At 37.4% G+C, this 24,672-nt stretch overlaps 1 protein-coding gene across 5 annotated transcripts in view; it reads right to left on the bottom strand.

The window, feature by feature from the left end:
• Positions 1-24,672, bottom strand: part of FAM184A (family with sequence similarity 184 member A) — a 123,422-nt gene that overhangs the window by 38,440 nt on the left and 60,310 nt on the right. For all 5 annotated transcript variants that reach the window (XM_070376355.1, XM_070376357.1, XM_070376356.1 and 2 more), the window contains exons 6-9: positions 22,504-22,626; positions 11,636-11,797; positions 9,582-9,703; positions 8,653-8,803 (exon numbers count right to left, since the gene is read on the bottom strand). In XM_070376355.1, coding sequence (XP_070232456.1) covers positions 8,653-8,803; positions 9,582-9,703; positions 11,636-11,797; positions 22,504-22,626 — 558 coding nt within the window. The remainder of the gene's footprint in view (positions 1-8,652; positions 8,804-9,581; positions 9,704-11,635; positions 11,798-22,503; positions 22,627-24,672) is intronic.

The raw sequence follows: 24,672 nt of genomic DNA, 5'->3' as shown, positions 1-24,672 counted from the left end.
TAGGGTAGATCAATCCCTGGGTAGGGAAGATCCCCTGGAGGAGGGTATGGGAATCCACACCAGTATTCTTGCCTGGAGAATCGCCATGGACAGAGAAGCCTGGTGGGGTATGGTCCACAGGATGGAAGAGACTTAGCATGCACACACTGAATGACCAGATTTTAGAGGACAAGGGCTTGTTCACATTTTGCATCCAAAGTGCCAAACTTAGCACCTGGCAAAGAGTTAAATGGTCAATAAATGTTTACTAAAAGACTAAATGAATGACATGGACTTTTATTACTGAGTTAGTTTTTACTACTCTCTACCTTTTCCCCTTCCCCACAGAAGCATAAGAAGTCATGAGAAACTCTTAGATAACAAAAAGAAGTTATTTAGAAAAAACAGATATCTTGCAGAAATCCTGTTGACAGAAGCCAGCAGAATCTAAGACTGAGAAATGTACTCCCTCAGAGAAGTGAACTAATGAGTATACTAAATATCTGTATTAATCTGAACAAAGGCTGCCAAGAGGGAAGCAATATACACTGCACGGCACCTATCTTGTCCTTCGCTGGTCTATTCTCTGTACTGCAGTCAGAGTTTTCAAACTTTAATGTTTGAATGTGTTAGATTCATCAAACCTTGCTTAAAATCTTTCAGTGGCTTGTCATGGCACTTTAGATAAAATCTCCACAAGACAAACAAGAACCCATGTTATCTGACCCTGCTACCTACCTCCCCCCTCTTCCTAGCTCTCTATTCCCCAGAATATAGATATTTGGGGGCTGCCTGAGGACCTTTGCACATACTTCCCCCTCTGCCCAGAATGCTGTTCTCCTTCTCCTCTTGGCCTGATTCCACTTCTCTTCCAGGTAAAAGATCCTGCACTTAGAGAAGCCTTCCCCATACAACATTACGGTTGTAATGAATTAATGTGCCATTTCTGTTTGCCTTCTTTTCTAGATTATAAACAAAGGGAAGTAAGACAGCCCTGTTACTGGTCTGTCACAGTGCCTAGCGTATCAGAAATACTGAATTTTTAACATATGTCAACATTTTTTATTCTGACAATAGAATTTTCTTTACTAACAGAAGAAATGTCACTTGTTAAATTTCTAAATTCCTTGAAACAATATCTACATTAATTTTACATTGCATTCAAGTAAAATATGTTAAATCTTAATAAAATATTCTAAAATTAAGTATTTAACATATAACACTGTACTTTCTTAAATTATGGAAAGTTTTCTCCAATATTATTTTCAAGTATACTAACATCTAGAGAAAAGCAACCAATAAACCTAAGATTAGAAGTGGGAATCACAACTTTAATAATTCTCCTGAAACAAAAAATAAGAAAAGTCATGAACAATTATTTCATATTTAAACTAAATCAGTAATAACAGGCTTTTCAATGAAATTAAGGTGAAGAGAAGCTAATGTTAGATAATTTTAACACTTCTCAGAGGCTAGGTCTTTAACTTTATAATCATATATCTACTGACTCTTTTCAAATCCAAAGTATTGTAATTATTTTTAGTATCCTGCCATGGGAAATGGAAATAAATGTATTTATTATTACAGTGATATCTAGAAGTTCTTAATATTTTTCAAGTGTCTTCTGGGCCCTAGTGCCTGTGAAGGCATAGACTGTTCGGCATTTCATCACAGTCCCACCGCAGTATTTTGCAGAACACACATACACACACACACTCAGTACACATTAAAACTACTCAGGGGGCAGGTGGGAACTTCCCTGGTAGTCCAGTGGTTAAGAATACACACTCCCAGTGTCGGTAAGGGTTCAATCCTTGGTCAGTGAACTAAGATCCTGCATGCTGAGTTCAGTTCAGTTCAGTCCAGTCGCTCATTCGTGTCCGACTCTTTGCGACCCCATGAACCGCAGCACGCCAGGCCTTCCTGTCCATCACCAACTCCCGGAGTCCACCCAAACCCATCTCCATTGAGTCGGTGATGCCATCCAACCATCTTATCCTCTGTCATCCCCCTCTCCTCTTGCCCTCAATCTTTCCCAGCATCAGGGTCTTTTCCAATGAGTCAGCTCTTTGCATCAGGTGGCCAAAGTATTGGAGTTTCAGCTTCAACATCAGTCCTTCCAATGAACACTCAGGACTGATCTCCTTTAGGATGGACTGGTTGGATCTCCTTACAGTCCAAGAGACTCTCAAGAGTCTTCTTCAACACCACAGTTCAAAAGCATCAATTCTTCAGCGCTCAGCTTTCTTTATAGTCCACCTCTCATCCTTACATGACTACTGGAAAAACCATAGCCTTGACTAGACGGACCTTTGTTGGCAAAGTAATGTCTCCGCTTTTGAATATGCTATCTAGGTTGGTCCTAACTTTCCTTCCAAGGAGTAAGCGTCTTTTAATTTTATGGCTGCAGTCACCATCTGCAGTGATTTTGGAGCCCAGAAAAATAAAGTCTGACACTGTTTCCACTGTTTCCCCATCGATTTGCCATGAAGTGATGGGACCGGATGCCATGATCTTCGATTTCTGAATGTTGAGCTTTAAGCCAACTTTTTCACTCTCCTCTCACTTTCATCAAAAGGCTCTCTAGTTCTTCTTCACTTTCTGCCATAAGGGTGGTGTCATCGGCATGCTGAGTGGTAAGGCCAAAAAAAAAAAAAAAAAAAACCTACAAACAGCCTATAGCTAAAACTACCCAATACTTTACACATCCTTTTTAAGGTAGGTATAGATAGCACAGTTCCATCTCTTCGTTCTCTTTCCCCAGGGTCCAGGCTGAGTCCCTGAGGTTTCTTTCACATAGTTCCCTGGTCTCCTAATTTCTCAGGAGAGGATTCTGAACCTTCAAGGTCAGCTTCACTTGTCTCCTGTCACTGCTTAGGGCTTCTGTCAAGGTCATGGTCTAAGTTAGCTGAGAAGAGGTGATAACTCTGGGTCCTTTTCTATCCCCTCTACCTCAGTATCTGCTTGCAGCCATTCTTCTATTAAAAGGTAGTATTGTTACTCATTTAACATGGGCAGAAAACTGATTAAAATATAATCTCTTTTCAAAAGACAGAAGTACAATTTCTAAAGAGAGAATTTCTTTCTTCCTAACAAAACTTAAGAGCCAGCAGAACAAGTACTGAGCTTACAGAACCAAACTGATTCAAAATTTTGTGTTTCAAATAGTCTAGACCAGTGCTAACAAGAGTTATAATTGAGACCCATGTGTCACTTTAATATTTTAATAGCCATATTAAAAAAGGTAAAATTATTTTTAGGCATATATTTAACCCTAGTGAGACATTCCATATTCTTTTTTCATATTAAATTTTCAAAACCCAGTATATATTTTACATTGACATCTCAAATTGGATGAAGCTCACTTCAAGTACTCAGCAGTCATAGGTGGCCTGTTGCTACCATATTAGACAACACTCATCTAGCAATCAGAAAGCATTCTGCAATGGCCTTAAACTGGCTTTTCTGTCACTCTTGATCAACAGCATTGATTTTGATGCTCCATTTCTTATTCATGTCATTGGTCTTTCCTATTGAGCGTGAAAAATGCCCAAGTATCCTGTGATTGTAGAATCAATAAGTCTAAAATCAAACTCACCACCTCATCCCCTTTCAGTGAAGTAGTCTGTCATGACCTTCCATGATCATATTCTTTCCATTATCTTTGTTTCAAATCCTGGGCCAGCTTTAACATGTCCTTCTCCTTTACCAAAGTATTCCATCAAATTTGTTCCTTTATGATTTCTCTTGTAATTCTCAGTGAAATAAACTTAATTCAGGTCCTATTTGGGTGGAATTATTTGTATTTCATATAATTGACAACCTCCTCTTTGGATGCCCTGCCTCAGGTTTTCTTTATTCAGCAACACCTGAGAGCTGACTATATGCCAGGCACAGCTTAAGCTGCTGGGATGCAGCATGAGCAACACAGGTAAAGAACCAGCACTCACGGAACTACATTCTAACAGGAAAGAGAATCAATATGCTGCTATATGGTAACAAATGTTTCGAAGAAATACAAGGCAGAATAAAAGAGTGACAAAGGGAGGCTATTTTAGGGGAAGTGGTCAAGGAAGATCTTTTTTGAAGATTAAGATCTGTGCATAGGGCTTCCCTGGAGGCTCAAGGGTAAAGAAACAACCAGCCAATTCAAGAGACATGAGTTAGATCCCTGGTCCAGGAAGATCCCAAATACCATGGAACAACTAAGACCATGAACCACAACTACAGAGCCTGTGCTCTAGAGCCTGGGAACTGCAACTACTGAGTCCATGAACCCTAGAGCTTGAGCTCTGCAACAAGAGAAGCCACTGCAATGAGGAGCCTGTGTGCTGCGGCAGAGTAGCCCCTGCTCACCTCAACTAGAGAAAAGCCTGCTCGGAAATGAAGACCCAGCACAGTCAAAAATAACTATTTTTTTGAAAAAAAGGTTTGAGCAGAGAATTGAACAAATTGAGGAACAAGCCATGTAGATCTGGGGAAGGTGAATTCCATAAGCATTGGAAGATGCAGAGGCCCTGAGATGGACTAAGCTTGGTGCGTGTGGTCCAGAAACTCCACTCCAAGGAGTCCAGTATGGCTGTAAAAAAAGAAGGGAGACAGTGGCAGCAGATGACATGCAGACAGAGGCCAAATCATGAGGCTCCTGCAGGCCACAGTAAGAGTGTGGAGTGCACTCTAAGAAGGTGATGGGAAGCCACTGGTGGATTTGGAGATTACAGTACCATCATCCAATTAATATTTTAAAAGTACCACTTTGGTTGGATGGAAAACAATTTGTAGGTAGATAAGAGAAGAAGCAACGAAACCAAATATAGGTTCCAGGTGCGGCGCAGAAGGGTAGCGGAGGAAGTGGTAAGATATGAGCAGATCTGGATGTACCTGGAAGGCAGAACAGTAGAAAACGCTGGTGGTTGGCTGCACAGCATGTGAGAGAGGAGGCAGTCATTCCTTACTGCTTAGATGGCTAGGCAGTAAGGAACGACAGTGTCTAGCAGGAGCAGTGCGGCTTAGGCTATGGTGATGGAGGGATGCATGGTATGTATTCAAGAGCTCTGTTTCACACATTTTAATTTAGTTATTTATAGTGAGATGTCTCCATTTAGTCCTCACTTCAATATTAAGCTTTCTTTAAAATAAAAAAAAAATTCAGCATGTTACTCTGCTATCCACAAACCTTTGAGAGAATCTCATGGCTTATTGAGTAAATTTTGACCTCCTAAGACGAGAAGTCAAAGTTTTTCACAATGATCTCCTTCCCCAACTGTCCTGTTATTTGTCAGTATTCCTTACAGTGTCTGGGAAATTTGAGTATATTTTGTCTGATAATATATTGAGTATACATTGAGTATAAATGTCTGATAAATGAGTAAAAATATTTGTGTTCCCCCTTCACCTTATTCAAAAGCCACACTACAGCTGACCTCCTCAATGAAATCCTACCCAATCACATTGGCTGTATTACTTTTCTCTAACTCAGTACTCCTACCCAGTAGTATGCTGATAAATGTTTTAACAGCTCTCTGAAAAATGAAGCCCTCATCTGTAGCATTTGTTATACCTAGGATGTAAACACTCTCGCCATGGATGACTGCAAGCCATGATGACCCTGATGACCCTGAATGTGGAGTAGAGAAGGTACTGGCAAACCAGCTCAGTGAGCTGGTGGCACCCCAACACCACTGCTTCCACAGTACTAACAGTCCAGACCATTTATAAAGTCACTTACAGCAAAGTGACTTTTACTGAGGTGTCTGTACACAAGTCTTTCCCCTATTAGACTGTAAATATGTGGAGGGTAAAAACTCTGTCATATGCATTGCTACAACCAGCTAAATGACCTTGGGGCCTCAGAGTTCAAAATGGAGAGTCAGACCTAAACAACAGAATTCCATAATTCTATGCCTGAATGATCCATGTGTCTCTCAAATTTCTGAGTTCACTGATCTGAATGGGGGCGCTGGAATACAAAGTCATACTTCCTTATAATTCCAAAATAAAATCTTCCTTGAAAAAGATGAAATAGAAAAATAAATGAGGACAGTTTAGGCTCACAAATAGAAAATATGATCAATGAGGAATCTATATAATCATTTTTCAACTAAAGAAAAATAAGACTGTATTTCTTCTACTTTAAAGGAATTCAAATGTGCACACCCATTAGCCCAGGAAGCAAAATTAGTTTTGGACTAAAGTATAATCATTGAATAGAAAAAATAGAACACAATGAAATAATAACAGAAGACTAAAAGATATAAAGTTAGGCTCTGACTGGAGCACAGAATGAAAATAAAAGCTTCTGGAAATTTTCATAACATAAAAAACATCAAACTAAAGAAAAATAAAATTCTCATACTTGTCTATGCCCATTTTTTCTGATATATAGGCCATGAGGGTGAGTTTAAATTAAACCCATGTGAAAGACAAATTCTTTTACTTCTTTGGTCTAAGCAGGATGAAATACATGTAAGCTAAGGCACAAAAATTAGACTTGTGTTCAGCTTACTCAGAAATGATTTAAATACATGAAAATACAGATCCTCTGACACCCTTTCGAAACAGATGCTTCTGCCCAGGCCCTAACTGTTTCCTGTTTTATCTGCCACTTTGTACTCCCTTAATTTCACAAAGCTCAAGCCAGGTCTGCTCTCCCCAAGTGTGGAAGGGTGCAGGCAGTACCGCCGTGCCAGAGTGAAAGCGCTGGAGGGGGCGGGGCAGGGGAGGTAGCTTTGAGGAGAAGGCATGAGCAGCAGGCAGGCAACCGGAGAACGGTGGAGCAGGCGGCAGAGCACAGCCTCTAGGAAACCATCCAAAATAACCTGCAGAACAAGATCCAAAGGGCCAGGAAGGGTCTTCTGTCCAAAACAAAGTTCCATAAAAAAGACTGCTGGTCCTGCTAGAATGTGTCCCATCTCATATATCTACAAACACTGAACCCTCTAATATAATACTGACTTCTACTTTAATGTGAAATCCTTTGTTTAGTTTCTCTTAACTTCCTTCAGGTAGACAATCCTGAATGTAACAGCTATTTGCCAGCTTATCTACGGTAATGTGTGTGCCCTACACATTTTAGAAGCGGGAAAAAGGAAGATGTTGTAATTTTGGAAATGGTCTCATGGCCTGAAGCAGTACAGAACAGCTTCACCTTTGGAGGCAATTAATTCTTGGTTACCTTGATATTTATGGTTAATCTGCTTTGAAAACGGATTTAAAATTTTTTTCTGTAAAGTTGGCAAACATTGCAGCCACATGTAATAAAATATATTATAATACATAGAACTAGAACCAGATGCAAAGCATTATATCCCCTTGGGAATGAACAATGTAGACTAGATGTCCAAAAAAAAAAAAAAAAAAACATGACAAGGATACCAGAATATCAGAGAGGCATGGAGGAAATCTGAGTAAATGGACAATGAATAAAATAACTTGATAGAAAACAGGTGGGAGAGGTGGTGTGCCCTCTTTACAGTGCCAAATCCAGCTAGAAAATGTCTAGCTCAATAGATCCTGATTGATTGAAAAACAAGGCAGACTTTTAAGGATGTTTTTCTTTTTTACTGTAAATTGAATTATGTGGTATAATTAAACCTTCCTAGGTACAGAACATCATACAGGAGTATTACCACTCTACCCAGTAAAACATGTCCTTCTAGATCCCTAAGGAGGGATGTAAAATAACTACAGAGAAGGTAACTAATAAGCAATGCTAACATGGGGACCAGCTGTTAGTGAGAGTTGTTTTCTTATTTTTGTGTGAGTTTCAAAGGTTTCAAATTTATTCACAAAAGCTCATAAATATTCCTGGAGGTATACTCCCTTTCCAGAGTAACATTGTAAATTACTATGAAATACCAGTCACAAATGGGCAGGCTCAAAGTACTCTAGAAAGATACTGCATATATGTACCTATGTAATAAATAATCCTACAAAAAAGCCTATCCTGTTTATTTTGAAATTCATCGTGATCACAAATAGAAAGATAATAGTGGATTTCTGGCACTAAATTGCTGAGCTGCTTCTTGTCAAGTTCTGCACTTGCTTATCAACTGGTGACTCATGCAGTCAGTCCTATTTAATTATTGGCTTTGCAGGAGACTGTTAAGAATTCATAAATTTAGAAGTTGTGTAAATGAGTGAAAATGTGCAAATTCGCTTAATTATAGGTGCTCTGGAAATAAGCGAGCCTGACATAAGAAGATAGATTTAGAAAAACCACACCTTACATTTATGTCATTTTGAAGCATAGCATGCAACTTCCTGCTGGTGAGAAAGAAGAAAATTGCTCACTTCTAGTAAGTGGTTTTAGGAAATCGGGATAACTTTTAATAAATTTTACCCTCCATTGCCCAAATGCTATCTAATGGCTTGGAAAAAAATGTTATACTTTCAAACTAAAACTTTTCCATTTAAAACCCTTAATTTGTTCAGTTCAAATATTAAACCAAACAACTGTAAGTGCTTCTCAATATTTAGGACTGTATATATAATTATTAAGCACACTATTTCCTAAGTTTAAGAACATTTCCTTGATTTCATACAATCTAAAAAATTTAAGTTAGTCCTATAAAAAATAACAAAATACAGTGAATTAATACATAATGTTTTATACCTCTTTAGCTAGTAAATGTCAAGGAAAATGATCTTCCCTAATCCACAGACTATAATTACCTGGTTTAAGAGATCTTCTACTTTCTTCTGCCATGAATCCCTGGCTGCATTTTTCTCTCGCTCTTTTAACTGCAAAAGTTGAGACATTGCTGACTTTTTATCCTCTTCATGTTGAAGCCTTAACTCTTCACGAAGTTTGGAACACTCCTGTCTAAAACAGAATAAATGTGTTTAATTTGTAAAGAGAATTTTTCCTCTCAATAACTACAGTATAGTTTGTTCGCAGGTTTTCTAAGCATTTAACTAATCTGCCTCAAAAGCTGGCTCAGAGTAAGAGGTACTTATGTTATCAATAAGTTAAGGGCCATAAGGTAAACTGGTAACTTACCAAGATCACTGATTAATCAAATTACCAAAGGTAGAATAAGTTCTAGAACAATAAGTCCTCTGACTTCAGATTAGTTCTCCACCTATATTATAGTCAGGAGAAGGAAATGGCAACCCACTCCAGTATTCTTGCCTGGAGAATCCCATGGACAGAGGAGCCTGGTGGGCTGTAGTCCATGGAGTCGCAAAGAGTGGGACACAACTTAGTGACTCACTTCACTTATAGTGAAGGCAATGAAATAAAAAATTATCTGTATTTAAGCAGAAAAACAGAACTCCAATTTCTCTGCATTTAACCATGGGAAAAATTAATTTAAAATGCTGCTACTATGGACTTCCCCGGTGGTCCAGTGGCTAAGACTCTGTGCTCCTGATACAGAGGGCCTGGGTTCGATCCCTGGTCAGGGAACTGGATCCCACATGCCACATTTAAGAGTTCACCTGCTGCAGCTAAGACCCAGCACACCCAAATAAACAGATCTTTTTTAAAAAAGGCTGCTACTACATCTTTAACAATGAGACAATGTAAGCCATAGAAATAGAAAACCATTTCTTTTTGCATATGTGTATAGTAAGATGACATTAGAGAGTAAAGCATGTACCTAAGGTTTTCAGTCCATTTCATCTCTAAGTCATGGGCCATTCTGTCCACTTGTAGTTTCTCCTCTTCTTTCATGGCAGCCAGTGTTTCTTCATGCTGTCGCCTCTCTTGCTCTAGCTTACTCTGAAGAATAAAAGCTATCAATAAAGACTAGTCTTCAAAGTCACTGCTGCTTATGTCAAGTAAGGAGAGCACTTGCAGTATAACTTTTAAATTCTTACAGCACAATAATCTATAGCGCTATCTATAACAATTATTTGCAATTTTCTGACAATAAAATGATGGTACCCATTTTATCTTTTAAATGTCCTTGTGCAAGACATATTAAGGCTCATACATTGACAAGTTATTTTTAAAAGCTTAAAATCAGCATTAAATTAATAACCTAAGCTTTCCATATCATAGGTATCTAAGAATTCAATTATCTTTACCTGAACACACACTACATAGGCAAATATATTATTAAAATTCATTCCCATTCATATCAAAAGTATGCTATCTATTCAAAGTTTAGGCATTATAACTGTACCTCACTGACCTGATTAAAATAATCATGAGAAGTTTAGGCTTCTATTTTTATCATGTAACTTCAAACCAGTGGTCCATTGGTTTATGTTACAGTAATAGACTATGAAATATGTGACATCTCCGTAGAGGAGCATAAATCAAGTGGTTTTCTGGAGTGTGGGGCTGGACATGACCTGTCTGGACAACACTGGCAACCACTGACCCCTGCCAGCAGTGCACCCGCTCTCAGGGCACAACAGAAAAGGAAGAGATGCTGGTTATCACAGTGACCCTTTCTGGATCACCCACTTGCTGTGGCATTGTTGAGGAGCATATCCAGATTTATGGGAAAGCAGGAAGTCAGTGCTGAAATTGTTGACCTGGCTGCTGCTGCTGCTAAGTTGCTTCAGTCGTGTCTGACTCTGTGCGACCCCACAGATGGCAGCCCACCAGGCTCCCCCGTCCCTGGGATTCTCCAGGCAAGAACACTGGAGTGGGTTGCCATTTCCTTCTCCAATGCATGAAAGTGAAAAGTGAAAGTGAAGTCGCTCAGTCGTGTCCGACTCTTAGCGACCCCATGGACTGTAGCCCACCAGGCTCCTCCATCCATGGGATTTTCCAGGCAAGAGTACTAGAGTGGGGTGCCATCGCTTTCTCCGGTTGACCTGGTTAGTAAGCAGTAAATGGTGAAACCTGAATTTAGCAATCTTAGCCAACTGTCATTTTCACTAAGTACTCTGCTTAGAGGAATTATTTTTTCCACCAAAGACAATGTTGAATGGAATAGAATTACTCAAAGTAAGAAATCTCTAGCTACTGACCTCCTAGTTGTATGGTTCATTTCTCTATCTTCTAAGGCAGTCTAAATATTTGCTCTGCTTCATGAGACTTGAAGGGAAAAGACAAACCTTTCCCAATATCTGTAGGTCATGGAGAATCACTTAGTTGCTATAGACCAGAGTTCAAATTCTTACCAGTTAAGAGAACTGTGCATACTATTAATATTATGGGTTGAATATTATTATGGGTTGAATTGTGTTTCCAAAGAGATATGTGGAAGTCCTAGCACCCCAGTTTCTCAGAATGTGATGTTATTTGGAAATAGAGTCAGTGAAGATATAATTAGGTAAGATGGAGTCAGGCTGGAGTCGGTGATGCCCTTTGTCCAATACAACAGGTATCCTTACAAGATATAAGGACACAGGAAGGATGCCATGAGAATACAGAGAAGACTGAAGTTGTGCTGCCACCAGCCAAGGAACACCTGACTACCAGGAGCTGGAAAAGGCAAGAAAGATCCTCCCTTAGAGGTCTAAAAGGGAGAATGGCCCTGGGAACACCTTGATTTTGAACTTTCAACCTTCAGAACCGTGAGAGAATAAATTCCTGTTGTTTTAAGCCACCGTGTTTATAGTCTAACTTAGCTATGTCAGCCCTAGGAAACGAATACACTATATAATGTGATGTTTAAAACAAACTTTAAGCAAAGTAACTAAATCATACTTTTACCTCGCTGATATTTAGATTATAGTAGGATAAAGACATTACCTCAACATTTAACAGAGCATCCTTGGTCTCCTTCAGCCTCCCTTTAGTCAGATCAAGCTCATTCTGAAGTCTTTCCTGGGAGTCCTGAAGGCTGGCAATGAGTCCTTCGGCAGAGCCAAGACCTTGTTCGCTTTTGCTTACCATTTCTTGGAGGCGGCCAATCTGCAAGTAAATACAGTACTTTCAATACATCCCAGTGTAATTGACTAGCAAACAGTCACGTTTCTTAAAGACTTTTCTTTAGATGTAATTTTACTGATGGATCTTTCTTGATGAATTTGGAAGAAGCACTCAATCATGACAGTCTTCATCTGTTGTTTTTTGAAAAGACCTCTATATTTGTGATTTCCCTTTGTCATGGCAACCATGTAAATAAATGGATACCTCAAGCTCCTGGGAATTCCTGCTTATATCATATAATCAAATACCTATAACAAAGAATTGAAGTAAGATAAAGATTATGCCCAAGACTGAGGGGGAAAATATTTTTTTAAATACAAATATTTTAAAAATTGCTCTTTAAAACGGAATCACATATTTCATTTGAGCCCTGTTCTCCATCTATTTATAAAAGTGACAGATTTTGATCAATATTGATAAACTGATAATGAAGCTTAAATTAGCGTATGCTGTGATTTCTGTGTTTCCATAAAAAAAAAAACTGTGTCATGAAATTGTTGAGTTAAATTTATACACTCTTGAAATTAGCTAATAGACAATGTGTTAATTAAGCAGATTCATACCCGCAAGTGATGAGAACTAAAATCAATAAATGAAAATACTTTAAATTACTTCACAGGAAAAGGCTATGACAAAAACATCTCATTTATATAAAACAGTCAAGCCTATCAAAACCCTACAGAAATGACAACTGGTAATTTAAAAATAATACCTGAATATTTCTCACTGTAAATACATACATTACAAAGAAAACTGGAAATCCTTCAACCCCTCTCTAACCTGAAATTCCCTGTCCCCAACTTCCTGTCTCCTTTCCATGCAGATGTATGTTCATGCTGAGCAATTGTGGTGATGGGAGCACTTTATCTTGTTAGTATCTCTAAAGGAATGCCAACCTCATAAAATGAGCTGGGCACTTTCAGTTTTTCTGGGCTCTGAAATATTTTCATAGCTAAGATTTACTTGCTTTTTGAAGATTTAGTAAAAGTCATTCACTAAAATCCTCTGGATCTAGTACCTCTTTAGTATATGTGGGACTGATCAGTTTCTTTCATGGCTATATAGTTGGTCTGGCCAGGCTGTTTAACTACTTTGAGTCATTTTAGAAATTTAAATTTTCATAAAAAGACATCAGTTTTCCCTAAATTTTAAAATTTACCAGCATATTATATTTGGCAAAACTAATACAATATTGTAAAGTTTAAAAATAAAATTAAAAAATAAAATAAAATGGAAAAAAAATAATAAAATAAAATTTACTAGCATATTTGTACATAATATTCATATATAGTGTTTTAAAATTTTTCTGTCATTGTATTTATGTCACGTTTCCCTAGTCTATATAGTTTGTTTCTTCTCTACTTTTTGTATTGATCTGGCTTGCCATGAAAGTGTTTTGCAGCAGAGAATGAATGAATGTTAAGAAAAGTGACTATTAACAGAGTTAAAGAGTACTGAACTTAGCAAAAAATCTAGTTTCAAGTTCTGGGTCTGTCAATACAAAATAGCAGTATAAACACCTACCTTATAGAGTTATTATAATAATTAAATTCTAGAATACGTGGGAAAAGATTTTTTAACTAGAAAGCAACATACAAATATTAGGTACCAATCAATAAGGAAGGGACAATTAAAGCTATCAACGAGAAGAATAATTTTCTTCCATAATCCAGAAAGTTTTCAGATAAATAAGGGTTATATACACAGAAGGAATACATAAAAAAAAAAACTTGTAAATAACAGTATTCATGTAGTTACACAAGGAATTAAAGAGTGTTCAAGAAATAAGAATCTAATTATAGACAGAATGAATATGTTTAAATAGGAAAAAACTTTAAAATTCTGTACAATAAGCAAACTTTCAAAGAACATAACTGATTAAAGTTTGTTTTCCAAATATAATAAAACTGGTTATGTACGGAACACATCTGTTGCCCTTCATTATCAGAACCTCCTTTTGTCACTAGGGGAATCTATCCTCCCTAAGGGGCCAGGAGGTCTCAGCAGGGCTTCAACCCAACTCCAAGACTGAAACATTCACTAAAGCATACACAAATAAGGTCATCTCATTCTGTTGACCATGGGGACTGGTCAGGGGCAGGCACATGATTAAAGAGACCTCAGGACTTTTAAAGGAGCTCCTAAAAAAGGCCATTTCCAGTTGCACACATACCTAAGAGGATGCATTACTGAAGAATTACCACACAAACAGAGAAAACCCAACTCAACAGAAAAAGAGAAACTGAGCTCCAGTGTCAACAAGTTGCGTTCCCAATCTGGTCGTGACTGATGCTAACATTCTCCTGGGACTTTTCAGCCACATGACTCAAGAAATTTCCTTAGGCCAGTTTGAGCTGGGATTTCTGTCACGTGTAACAGAGATCAATACTCAAGATTCTTCTTGTCAACGTGCACACCGAAGGAATTACAGTGATAGAAGCCTCCTCCCTGGAATATCTACCCACACTTATTCTTCTCTCTAATCCATTCTTTATGAATATTTCAGATTCAACTTATTAAAATTACAAATAAAAAAATAAAAATAAAAAAATAAAAGAAAGATACACACTTCAAAAAAATAATAATAAAATAAAATACAATAAAATTACAAATATGAATATGAGTATCAGCTCTACCCCCATGCAACCGTCCACATATTTGTACCCAGCATCTTCCAAATGCTTTCTGTTTCCTTCAGGATAACTTCTAAAATCTTTCAAGGGGCTTACAAGGCACCTCGGCATAGCTCCTGCCTAACTCCCTGGTCTTGGTTCGGCAACATTCCTCCACGGCTTTTATATTCATTGGGGGGAAGAGAGGCACTGTGGTTAAGCATTAATTGAGTTCTGAAATTTCACTGCTAGGACTGCAATTCTGGCTTTACCCAATTACCATGTGACTTGGGCAAGTCACGTAACTTTTTGTGATTTAGTAACTAGTATTTACTGCATGGGATTATTTTGAGACTTAAGTGTATAAAGGAGAGAATATACTGAAACAATGCATGGGTCATAGTAAGAACTAAATAAGTATTATTATACTATAGTTACTTTTGTATTTCATCTATAATACTGACATCCCTCCAATTCCTAGAAACTGCTCATGTCTCAGGGCCTTTGTGGGAGCTTTCCTCAGTTTATTTTTGTAGCAAACTCCTGTTAATCACTTACCACCATTCTGTAATTTTTGCTGAATTTCTACTGTAAATTTTGTCAATAATCTTTAAGCATTTCCTTAGCTTCAATACACTGGAATGTATATTCTCCTCTTTATGGCTTTTACACATGCTGCTAAATTCCTTTCCAGGAAAATCATTTTATATTCCCATCAGCAGCTTTTGGTGTTTATTTCTTTACCCTTATCAATGCTGCATGGTCTTATGTTTTTCTTAATCATTGTTCATTTTATGGTAATGAAATGACATCTTACTGATTTCATTTCCAGTTTTCAAGTGATAGTGATATTAAAATTGTTTTCCATGCATTTTCTTTAGCCCATTTTAAAAAAACTACACTGCATTTTTCTTACTGTTTTGTAAATACTCTTCTGCTGTTAAACACTTAAATTCTGTTACTCATATAGTTTGCCAATCATTTACTCCACCCTCCCAGTTTTTCCTCTCTCATAGTTTTGTTGGTGGCTCCACAGTAAAGAATCCACCTGCAATGCAGGAGATGCAGGAGACACAAGTTCAGTCCTTGGGTTGGGAAGACCCCTGGAGAAGGAAATGGCAACCCACTCAGTATTCTTGCCTGGGAAATCCCATGGGCAGAGAAGCCCGGTGGGTCGCACTCCATAGGGTCGCAAAGAGTAGGATGCGACTGAGCATGTACACACAATTTGATATACAGAAGTTTTAGTTTTAACTACAAATATTTTGTTTTTATTTATTTCTTTTTCTTTTTTTTCCGTTTTTTTTTAAATTTTATTTTATTTTTAAACTTTACATAATTGTATTAGTTTTGCCAAATATCAAAATGAATCTGCCACAGGTATACATGACACTGACATGGTATTTCAAAAGGCCTTCTCTGTCCTTTTATTTTTGTCCCTGGTATTTTCATATTTTATTTATATTCATGATTTAATATTACATTTCAATGCTTAGCCCATCTGGGATTTTTTTGGTACCAGGTTGAAGAAGGCATCTAACTTTATTTTCCTCTTCTCTTCCATTGATATGTAGTCTTAAAAAGTACTGTCATCCACTATGATTCCGATTACACCTGTTAACTCTAGCTTCTATCCCACTGTTCTGACATGACAGAAAAGTCCTCAGAGCACTCTTGACTGAATGACCTTTTCAGGCCTCACAGTCTGCCTCTAATCACTGTGTGACACTGTGAGGCACTTCCAACCCTCTTTAAGTATTTGCTTTCGCGGTTTTCTAATATCCATTCATCCTTATTCTCATGCTTTGATTCCTCCTTTTCAGTTTTGTTCCCTGGCTCCGTTAACTCAATATTGGTACTCCACTTGTTATCAGCAATCTTCTCATCAGCTATCCTTGGGTGAACTCTTCTTAAATGGCTTCAAGAACTGCCTGATCTTTAGCTCCAAATCCACACCCTAAATTAAGTTCCAACAGAGATATCTTACAATCACCTCAAAGTCAGTATATCTGAACAACTCAATGTCTTGCCATTCAATGTGTTTTCCCCTGTAATTCCTGTCTTGCAACAGTGGCATCATTACCTGTCCCAAACACCCAAGGAGACACCTGAGTCACTTTCTCCCACTCACCACACCAAACCCTATAAATTCTATTTTAAAGCTTTTTAATTTTTATATTGTATTGACATACAGTGGATTTCCAGCAATATATTAGCTTCAAGTATACAAAATAGTCAGAGAAGGCTATGGCACCCGACTCCAGCACTCTTGCCTGGAAAATCCCATGGATGGAGGAGCCTGCTAGGCTGCAGTCCATGGGGTCTCTAGGAGTCGGACACGACTGAGCGACTTCACTTTCACTTTTCACTTTCATGCATTGGAGAAGGAAATGGCAACCCACTCCAGTGTTCTTGCCTGGAGAATCCCAGGGACGGGGGAGCCTGGTGGGCTGCCCTCTATGGGGTCGCACAGAGTCGGACATGACTGAAGCGACTTAGCAGCAGCAGCAGCATAAATTAAAATTTTATAGGTTGTACTCCTTTTTAAAGTTATTACAAAAATAATGGCTATATTTCTCCATGCTATACCATATATCCCTGTAGCTTATTTATGTTATACATAGTAGATTGTACCTCTTAACCTCATACCCCCGTCTTGCCCCTGCCACCCCTCTCCCTACTGGTAACCATTAGTTTGTTCTCTATATCTGTGAGTCTGCTTCTGTTTTCTTTTATACATTTGTTTGTTTTCTTCTTTTAGATTTCACATGTAAGTGATAACTGGGCATATTTGTCTTTTTTCTGTCTGACTTATTTCACTAAGCACAATTCTTTGTGTCCATCCACATTGCTGCTAATGATAACATTTCATTCTTTTTTATTGCTAAGTAATAACTGAATTTTATATACACACACATCTTCTTTACCCATTCATCTGTTGATGGCCACTTAGGCTGCTTCCATATGGTGGCTATTATAAATAATGCTTCTATGAGCACTGGAGTGCATGTATCTTTCTGAATTAATGCCTTTTATTTTCTTTGGATATTTACCCAAGAGTGGAATTGCTGAATCATGGTAGTTCTATTTTTAGTTTTTTGATGAACCTCCATGCTGTTCTCTACACTGACTGCACCAATGTCCATTTCCACCAACAGTGTACAGGATTCCCTTTTCTCTACATCCTGGCCAACATTTGTTATTTATAGACTTTTTCATAGTAACCATTCTGCCAGGTAAGGAGTGGTATCTTGTTGTTTTTGACTAGCATTCTCTAATAATTAGCAATGTTGAGCATCTTTTCAGGTGCCTGTTAGACCTTTTTCCAAAGAATACATGTGGATGGCTGTCTAGGTCTTCTGCTCATTTTGTTTTGATCTATTCACTTAATTTTTTTCTATATATACTCAGTATATTTTATTGCATGCCGTGTGTGTATGCTCACTCGGTTCAGTTGTGTCTGACTCTAGGACCCCATGGACTGTAGCTCACCAGTCTCCCCTGTCCATGGGATTCTCCAGGCAAAGATACTGCAGTGAGTTGCCATCCCCTCTTCCAGGGCATCTTTCCGACCCAAGGATTGAACCCATGCCTCCTACCATCTCCTGCACTGCAGGTGGATTCTTTACCACTGAGCCACTGAGAAGCCCATTCTGCTCATTTTTTGACTGGGCCGTTTTTCTATATTGAGTTCTATGAGCTGATTATATATTTTGGATATTAACCCCTTCTCTGTCATATCATTTGCAAATATTTTCTCTCATTCAGTAAGTTGTTTTTTCTTTTTGTCAATAGTTTTCTTTGCTGTGCAAAAGCTTTTAAGTTTAATTAGGTCCTGTTTGTTTATTTTTGCTTTTATTTCTTTTACCTCAGGAGACAGATTCAAAAAATATGGCTACTAATTATGTCAAGTATTTACTGATCTACTACCATTTGTTAGGCAGCATAACAACTGTGATAGACCACTATAGAGCAAACAAATCCAAATGATTTTCACTTTAACAAAATACTGAAAAAATATATATAGACTTCAAAAGTTATTTTCAGAAGAAAATCAACAGCTTAAAGTTTTTTTTAGTGTATTTCTTTATTTGCCTGAACCACATCTTGGTTGTAGCCTGCAGGATCTTTAGTTGAGACAAAGAAGATATCTTAGTTGTGGCAATGTGGGGTGGAACCCGGGTCCCCTGCATTGGGAGTGAGGAGTCTTAGCCACTGGACTATCAGGAAACTCCCCAAAATCAACAACTTAAATATTATAAGAACACTTTAAAAGATCATAATGGTCAGATTGATTGATGATTCAGCTTACGTTTTGCCTTCGGGGGTGATCCCAAAGTACCATTTCATAGGATTAAATGGTTATCTTCCACCTGAGATTTTAAATTCACTAGCTTCCCTTAATATTCTGTTATGATTCTGGAATTCATGAATTTATCATCTAAATACATAGTTGAACTATTTATGTTTTTAGGCTATTTCACTTGTAAGGGTATCAAGATACATCAACTTACAAAAATAGGACATTCTCTAATTTTTTTCTAAAACAATCACTTTCAGTCTTTACAAACTACCTCCCTAAGTCTTTCTTCCTGTCTTTCCATAAATGTTCCTATTTTCCATCCAAAAAATGTAAGTGGGATAAAATCTTTATTTAAAAGGCAAAATTTTCTGACTTGGTATTTTTTAAAATGCAGCTATATGTGATTGGCAAGAAGCACATGTAAACATTAGGATGCAGAAAAGCAAAGTCAGTAGATGAAAAAATATATATCAGTCAACTTATACAATATCAAATAACAAAGACTAAGCCAAAAAGAATGATTCATTAAGTAGCTAAAGCAATTTTATATTTGTATGCATATAACAAAAGCCTCTAAATATACAAAGAAAAAAATGATATAGAATGTAAGAAGAAATAAGCAAACCCATCATCATAGTATCAGTTTTTAGAAGCTGATAAATCAAGAAGATAAACCAAAAAGAATACAAAATATTTGAAGAAAACAGCTTAAAATTCTAATGAACGGGAATATAGACTACATTGCATTAAACAAGTGGATGCACTCAGAATATTAAACTTCTCTCATATGAGAGGTTACTATGCTTGCCTTAAAAAGTCTCACAAATTATTTTCATATGAACCACAACATCATTAAGGTTAAAGGCATTTTGATCTCACACAGCTCTTAGAGAACAGAAAGGGCACAAGTCCTGCTTCATTTTATAAGGCTAATATAACTTTGACTCCAAAACCAGAAAAGGATGGTATGAAAAAGGAAAAGCACAAAGCAATCTCACTCAAGTCTAGACTTCAAAATCTGAGAATATAAAGAAATACTATGTTTAAAAAAAAAGAACAGGAAATTAACATGTAATACAGTTTTATTAACTAAAGTACAGATTTTGTTTAAACTTCACGTTTTATGCTAGTGTCCACTATTTGTTTTCACACCTTATTTAAGATTTTGCATTGTATTTAGCTGCATTGAGCAGCTTCAGCTACATGCAATGAATCCTGATAAATTTTCTTTTCATTTTTATTGTTACAAATATTTTCCTTTCTACAACTTCTTAGATATACCCATCACTTAAAAGTGGACATTTAATCTCCAAATACATGGGATTTTTAAAGTATCTTCAATTAATTTCTCATTTTGATATTATTTTCTCATTTAAGTGCTTTCTTCTCTGCAATCACTTTCTGTGTTTTTTCAGTCTTTTAACTTTATTGATAGTTTCAATGGTTAAGTCAAAGACCTCTCTTGATAAATGTCACATTGCATTTGAAAATATGTGGGTTATTTTCAGGTATCTTTTGATACTGATTTCTAACCTAAGTCCACAGTGATAAAAGAACACACTGTATGATGTCAATAGACTATGAAATATTTGTACATTGTTTTATGACCCTGGATATGCTTCAGTGTCTCCTGGTGTATAGTCTATGGGAACTTGAACAGAATTTGTATCCTGCTGTTGTATGAAATTATATAAATCTTAATTATGTTGAATTGTTTCTAGTGCTTTTCAGGTCTACTATATCCTTCTACTTTTCTGTCTATTCATTCTATTATTTTTGAGAGTTTGATATTGAAACTCCAACTAAAAATATTAAATTTATCTACTTAAAATTAATTGTAATGTACAGTGAAGTAGTCAAAGTCACTCAGTTGTGTCCGACTCTGCGACCCCATGGACTATATACAGTCCATGGAATTCTCTAGGCCAGAATACTGGAGTGGGTAGTCTTTTCCTTCTCCAGGTGATCTTCCCCACCCAGGGATCAAACCCAGGTCTCCTGCATTGCAGGCGGATTCTTTACCAGCTGAGCCACAGGGAAGCCCAAGAATACTGGGGTGGGTAGCCTATCCCTTCTCCAGGAGATCTTCCCAGCCCAGGAATCGAACCAGGGGCTTCTGCACTGCAGGCAGATTCTTTACCAACTGAGCTATCAGGGAAGCAAAAATCTTAATTTATCTATTTAAAAATAATTGTAATGTATAGTGGAACTATAAAGAAAATAAAAAATGTATAATCTGGCATGGATAACTAGGACTTCTTCTAGAACTTCAAGGTTGATTTAAAATTATAAAACTGATTAATGTAAGCTGCAGTCCATTGGGTCACAAAGAGTTGAACACAACTTAGCTACTGAACAACAACAAAGGTACCACATTAAGTTAAACAAAAAGGAGTTAGATCCCAAGAGATGCAGAAAAATCAACATCAATTTGTGATGGTTTTTTAAATTAGGAAACTTAGAGAACATTTACAAAATAAAACTTCAAAGAAGCATCATAATTAACTGTGAAATATTGACACCCTTCATTTTAAGAGCTGGGAATAAAACAAGAATGCTTATTATCTCTGGAGATCTTAGCCAGCAAAGTAAGGCAGGAAAAAAATGCCCCAGGGTGAAGGGAAGGTAGAGGCAGACTAGGGATGAGTCAGGCATATTCTTGGGGAGCCGTTCTAAAATGGCACTACAATATTATCAGGGTGCTAAAACATAATTGAGAATGTATCCAGAAGGAAAATCAATTATGTATTTATCAGAACTCTTCTCAGTGAAGTAACAGTAAGTAGGTTGGAGGACTACTTAAACCACTTGGGAGTAAGGAGGAGAACTCCAGGGCACTTGCATGAGAAACACAGATGGTCACTAAACCACCTTTTAATGAGAGAAACCACAAGGATCACAGACCCTGAGGGAGGTGTGAAGGGGTTGATCCTGAACAATCAGCGACAGACTGAGCTAATATCAGTAACAATCTAATTCTCTACTGTACCCTAAAGCCATGCTTGGTACCTTTCTCTGAATAAATGTTTAAAGATAATTAAATAATACCAGTTGCAAACCATTAACCTGCCTGGGGCACTCGGGTTTTGGCATGCTTTCTGTGAGCAGAAGAGTGATGAGAAAGTAGGACATAAAGACTGTTTGGCAAGATGAGGCTAGTGAGGTACAACGGCTGTCAAGACGAGATGCGTCAAGAAAAGGACTTGCTTTAGGAACACCAGTCTAGGAGCCCCATGAAAGATGAGCTGGAACGGAAAGAAAAGAGGACTGTTCCAGCTGGGCTGTTGGGGGACACAAGTGAATGTGGACAAAAGAGAAAAAGTGCAGGAACAAACAATATTCTAGCCTTTCAACGGTCTTTGCATTTATTTTATGCACAACTTTTTGGATTTATAACACTTTATTACAGCCTATTCCTTATCTTTTCTTTTCCAGGCTAAACAATACTATTTTCATACAGAATTTAAAAGTGCAAAGATTTGGCATAGAGAATACGAAGTCAATGTTTTGCAAAACAGTAGGAAAAAACCTCTTGTTTTCTTTCCTATAAGGGGATACTGTCTTCTGTTTTGCTTTCCCCCGCAAAAGCACCTTGCTCCAAATTGTTTTTTTGTTGTTGTTGTTTTTGCAGTAAATTTTTACCTTGTGAGATATCATCAATGTATTATGAAAAATTCAACATCAAAGTAAGTTTTTGATTATTTTTACTTTACATATGTGACCTTCCACACAGGCTCATCTACTTACACGATGTTAGCAAATAAAGTACTTGCCTCTTGATTGGCTGAGTGCAGTTTGTCTTCCAGTTCTTCCTTCAGGTTTTCTAGCTCCTGTTGAAGCTGATCTTTATCCTCTTCCAGGTTTAGTTTTTCCTTTTTATATTGTTCCTCCAATTCCTTACAAAAAGAAATTTTAAAAAATTAACAAAACTGCAAATATCGTACACCTCAAAGACTCCAAGAAAAAGATTATTCTGTTTTAAATTGATGCTGTGCTCTTCAAATTAGTGTTATACTTAAATATTAATATCAGAGTTAACAATGAATCTAATTAATCCTAGGGGCTTTGAGTCTATCATTCTAAATCACTTATGATGTAGCAATTAAGTCATTTTTTAAAAATTGTAAAAATACCTGCCTAATTTAGATTAAGCTGAAGTCCAAAAAAACAGAAATGTGTGCTATAAATGATAATCTTGTGAGATTAGAAAAATTCTAACTCTTGAGTTCATGATATACTCTTAAGTTCTTTTATACTGACATAAAAATACAAAAAGTATTAATACTTCTGGAACTCAGTGCTCTAGCACTGGAATTTAGTCAAGGATTAACAAGTTAAAAATTAAAGTATCTAAAGAGCAATACTACTAACATTGATACTGAAGAAGACCAACTCTTTGGCAGGCATGCTACTCACTACTTGGCATATAAAAGGAATAAGACACAGTGCCTGCCCTTAATAAGCTCATTAAAGAATATATGATTAAAATGAGTTGCAATGGGGGTTGAATGGGGAACTAATAAGTTGTGGCTTGGTGTGAAACTTGTACAGAGAGAGTTTCCTAAGCACAGTTTGAAGGAGTGGACCAGTAAGAAAAGGTAGTGAAGAGGGAGCTACAACAGACTAGGCAGAAGAAAATGCACGTGCAACAACCATGGAGGAGCAAAGAGCGAGAACAAAGTGTATTACAAGTGCGTCTACAGTGTAAGGGGAGAAGACTAATATTAATAAGCAGTGTCCTGTGCTGGCAGTCCCCAGGACAAACCCCAGGTTGACGGTTTAAGGGGATGCCTCTCAGGACTCAGCATGTAGCTGTACTCACAGCTATGATGTATTATAGCAAAAGGATACAAGGACAATCAGCAAAGAGAAAAGGCACTGCAGGCAAAGTCTGCAGAAAACCAGACTCAAGCTTCTGAGTCCTTTCACACAGAACTCTCCAGCAAGTTGGGACAACGCATGTGAAATGCTGTCTACCAGGAAAGCTCATGAGGGACCCAGGGCTGGGTTTCTTAGTGGGCGCCGGCCACACAGGTACCCCCTTGATTAGTATGTTCCACAATTTCAGACTCCAAGAATGAGAGCATGTGTTCCACATAAACCATATTGTCTAGTTAAACAGTTTAGGCACAGCAAGCCGCTCTTATCAGGAAATGGCGAGAATTCTCATGAAAATCAACTTCCAGACACCAGGCAATGGCCAATTTTGTACCACTTTTTCTAAGAATGACACTTTCAAGGCTACTGCCTCATCTCTTTTCTGCGTGGATTTTCTGTATATTCATACCCTTTCTGGTAACTAAGTCATGAGGGATGGTGAAGTCACTTTTAGCTAAGTGTTCTTTAAAAGATAAAAGGATGCTGGAGAAAGATTATTTGGAAGGAGGATGGTTTTAGCTTAGGCTCAGACATAAACTAGCTGTGCAAGAACTAGAAAGCTTTTAGGAAACTGTCAAGTGCTATTATATAAAACATGTAACAACTATCATTAATACATGCCGACATGAGGTGGTGGCTAAGTGCCTTAGGGTCTGATATCTGAGACCTGAATTCAGGCCTGACTGACTCCTTCTAGCTGCATGTGCTTAAGCAAGTATTAACCCCTCTGGGTCTCCACCCCTCTTCAGGAAAATGGGTACAGAAATCAAACCAATAGCAACACTGCAGGAACTAAATGAAAAAACAAGTGTAAAATACCACTGCAGTGTCAGGTAAACACGGTAAGAAATGCTAACACTTATTTATCACTATATGCTCAGATGCGTCTCGGTTCCTAACACTTTATCGCACTTAATCCTCAGGGATATTACAAGATGGATCTTATTAGGTTGGTACAAAAGTAACTGTGGTTTTGGACCGTGAATTTTAAATCGTTATAACTAGGCTCCAACCTATCTTTATTAATCAAAATAGAAACTATTATAATCAACACACTTTTTCCA

Source organism: Bos mutus, chromosome 9 (genome assembly GCF_027580195.1).
Source record: "Bos mutus isolate GX-2022 chromosome 9, NWIPB_WYAK_1.1, whole genome shotgun sequence".
NCBI lineage: Eukaryota > Metazoa > Chordata > Mammalia > Artiodactyla > Bovidae > Bos > Bos mutus.
The sequence above is the reverse complement of the archived record's forward strand: the minus strand, read 5'-3'. Positions and strand labels throughout refer to the sequence as shown.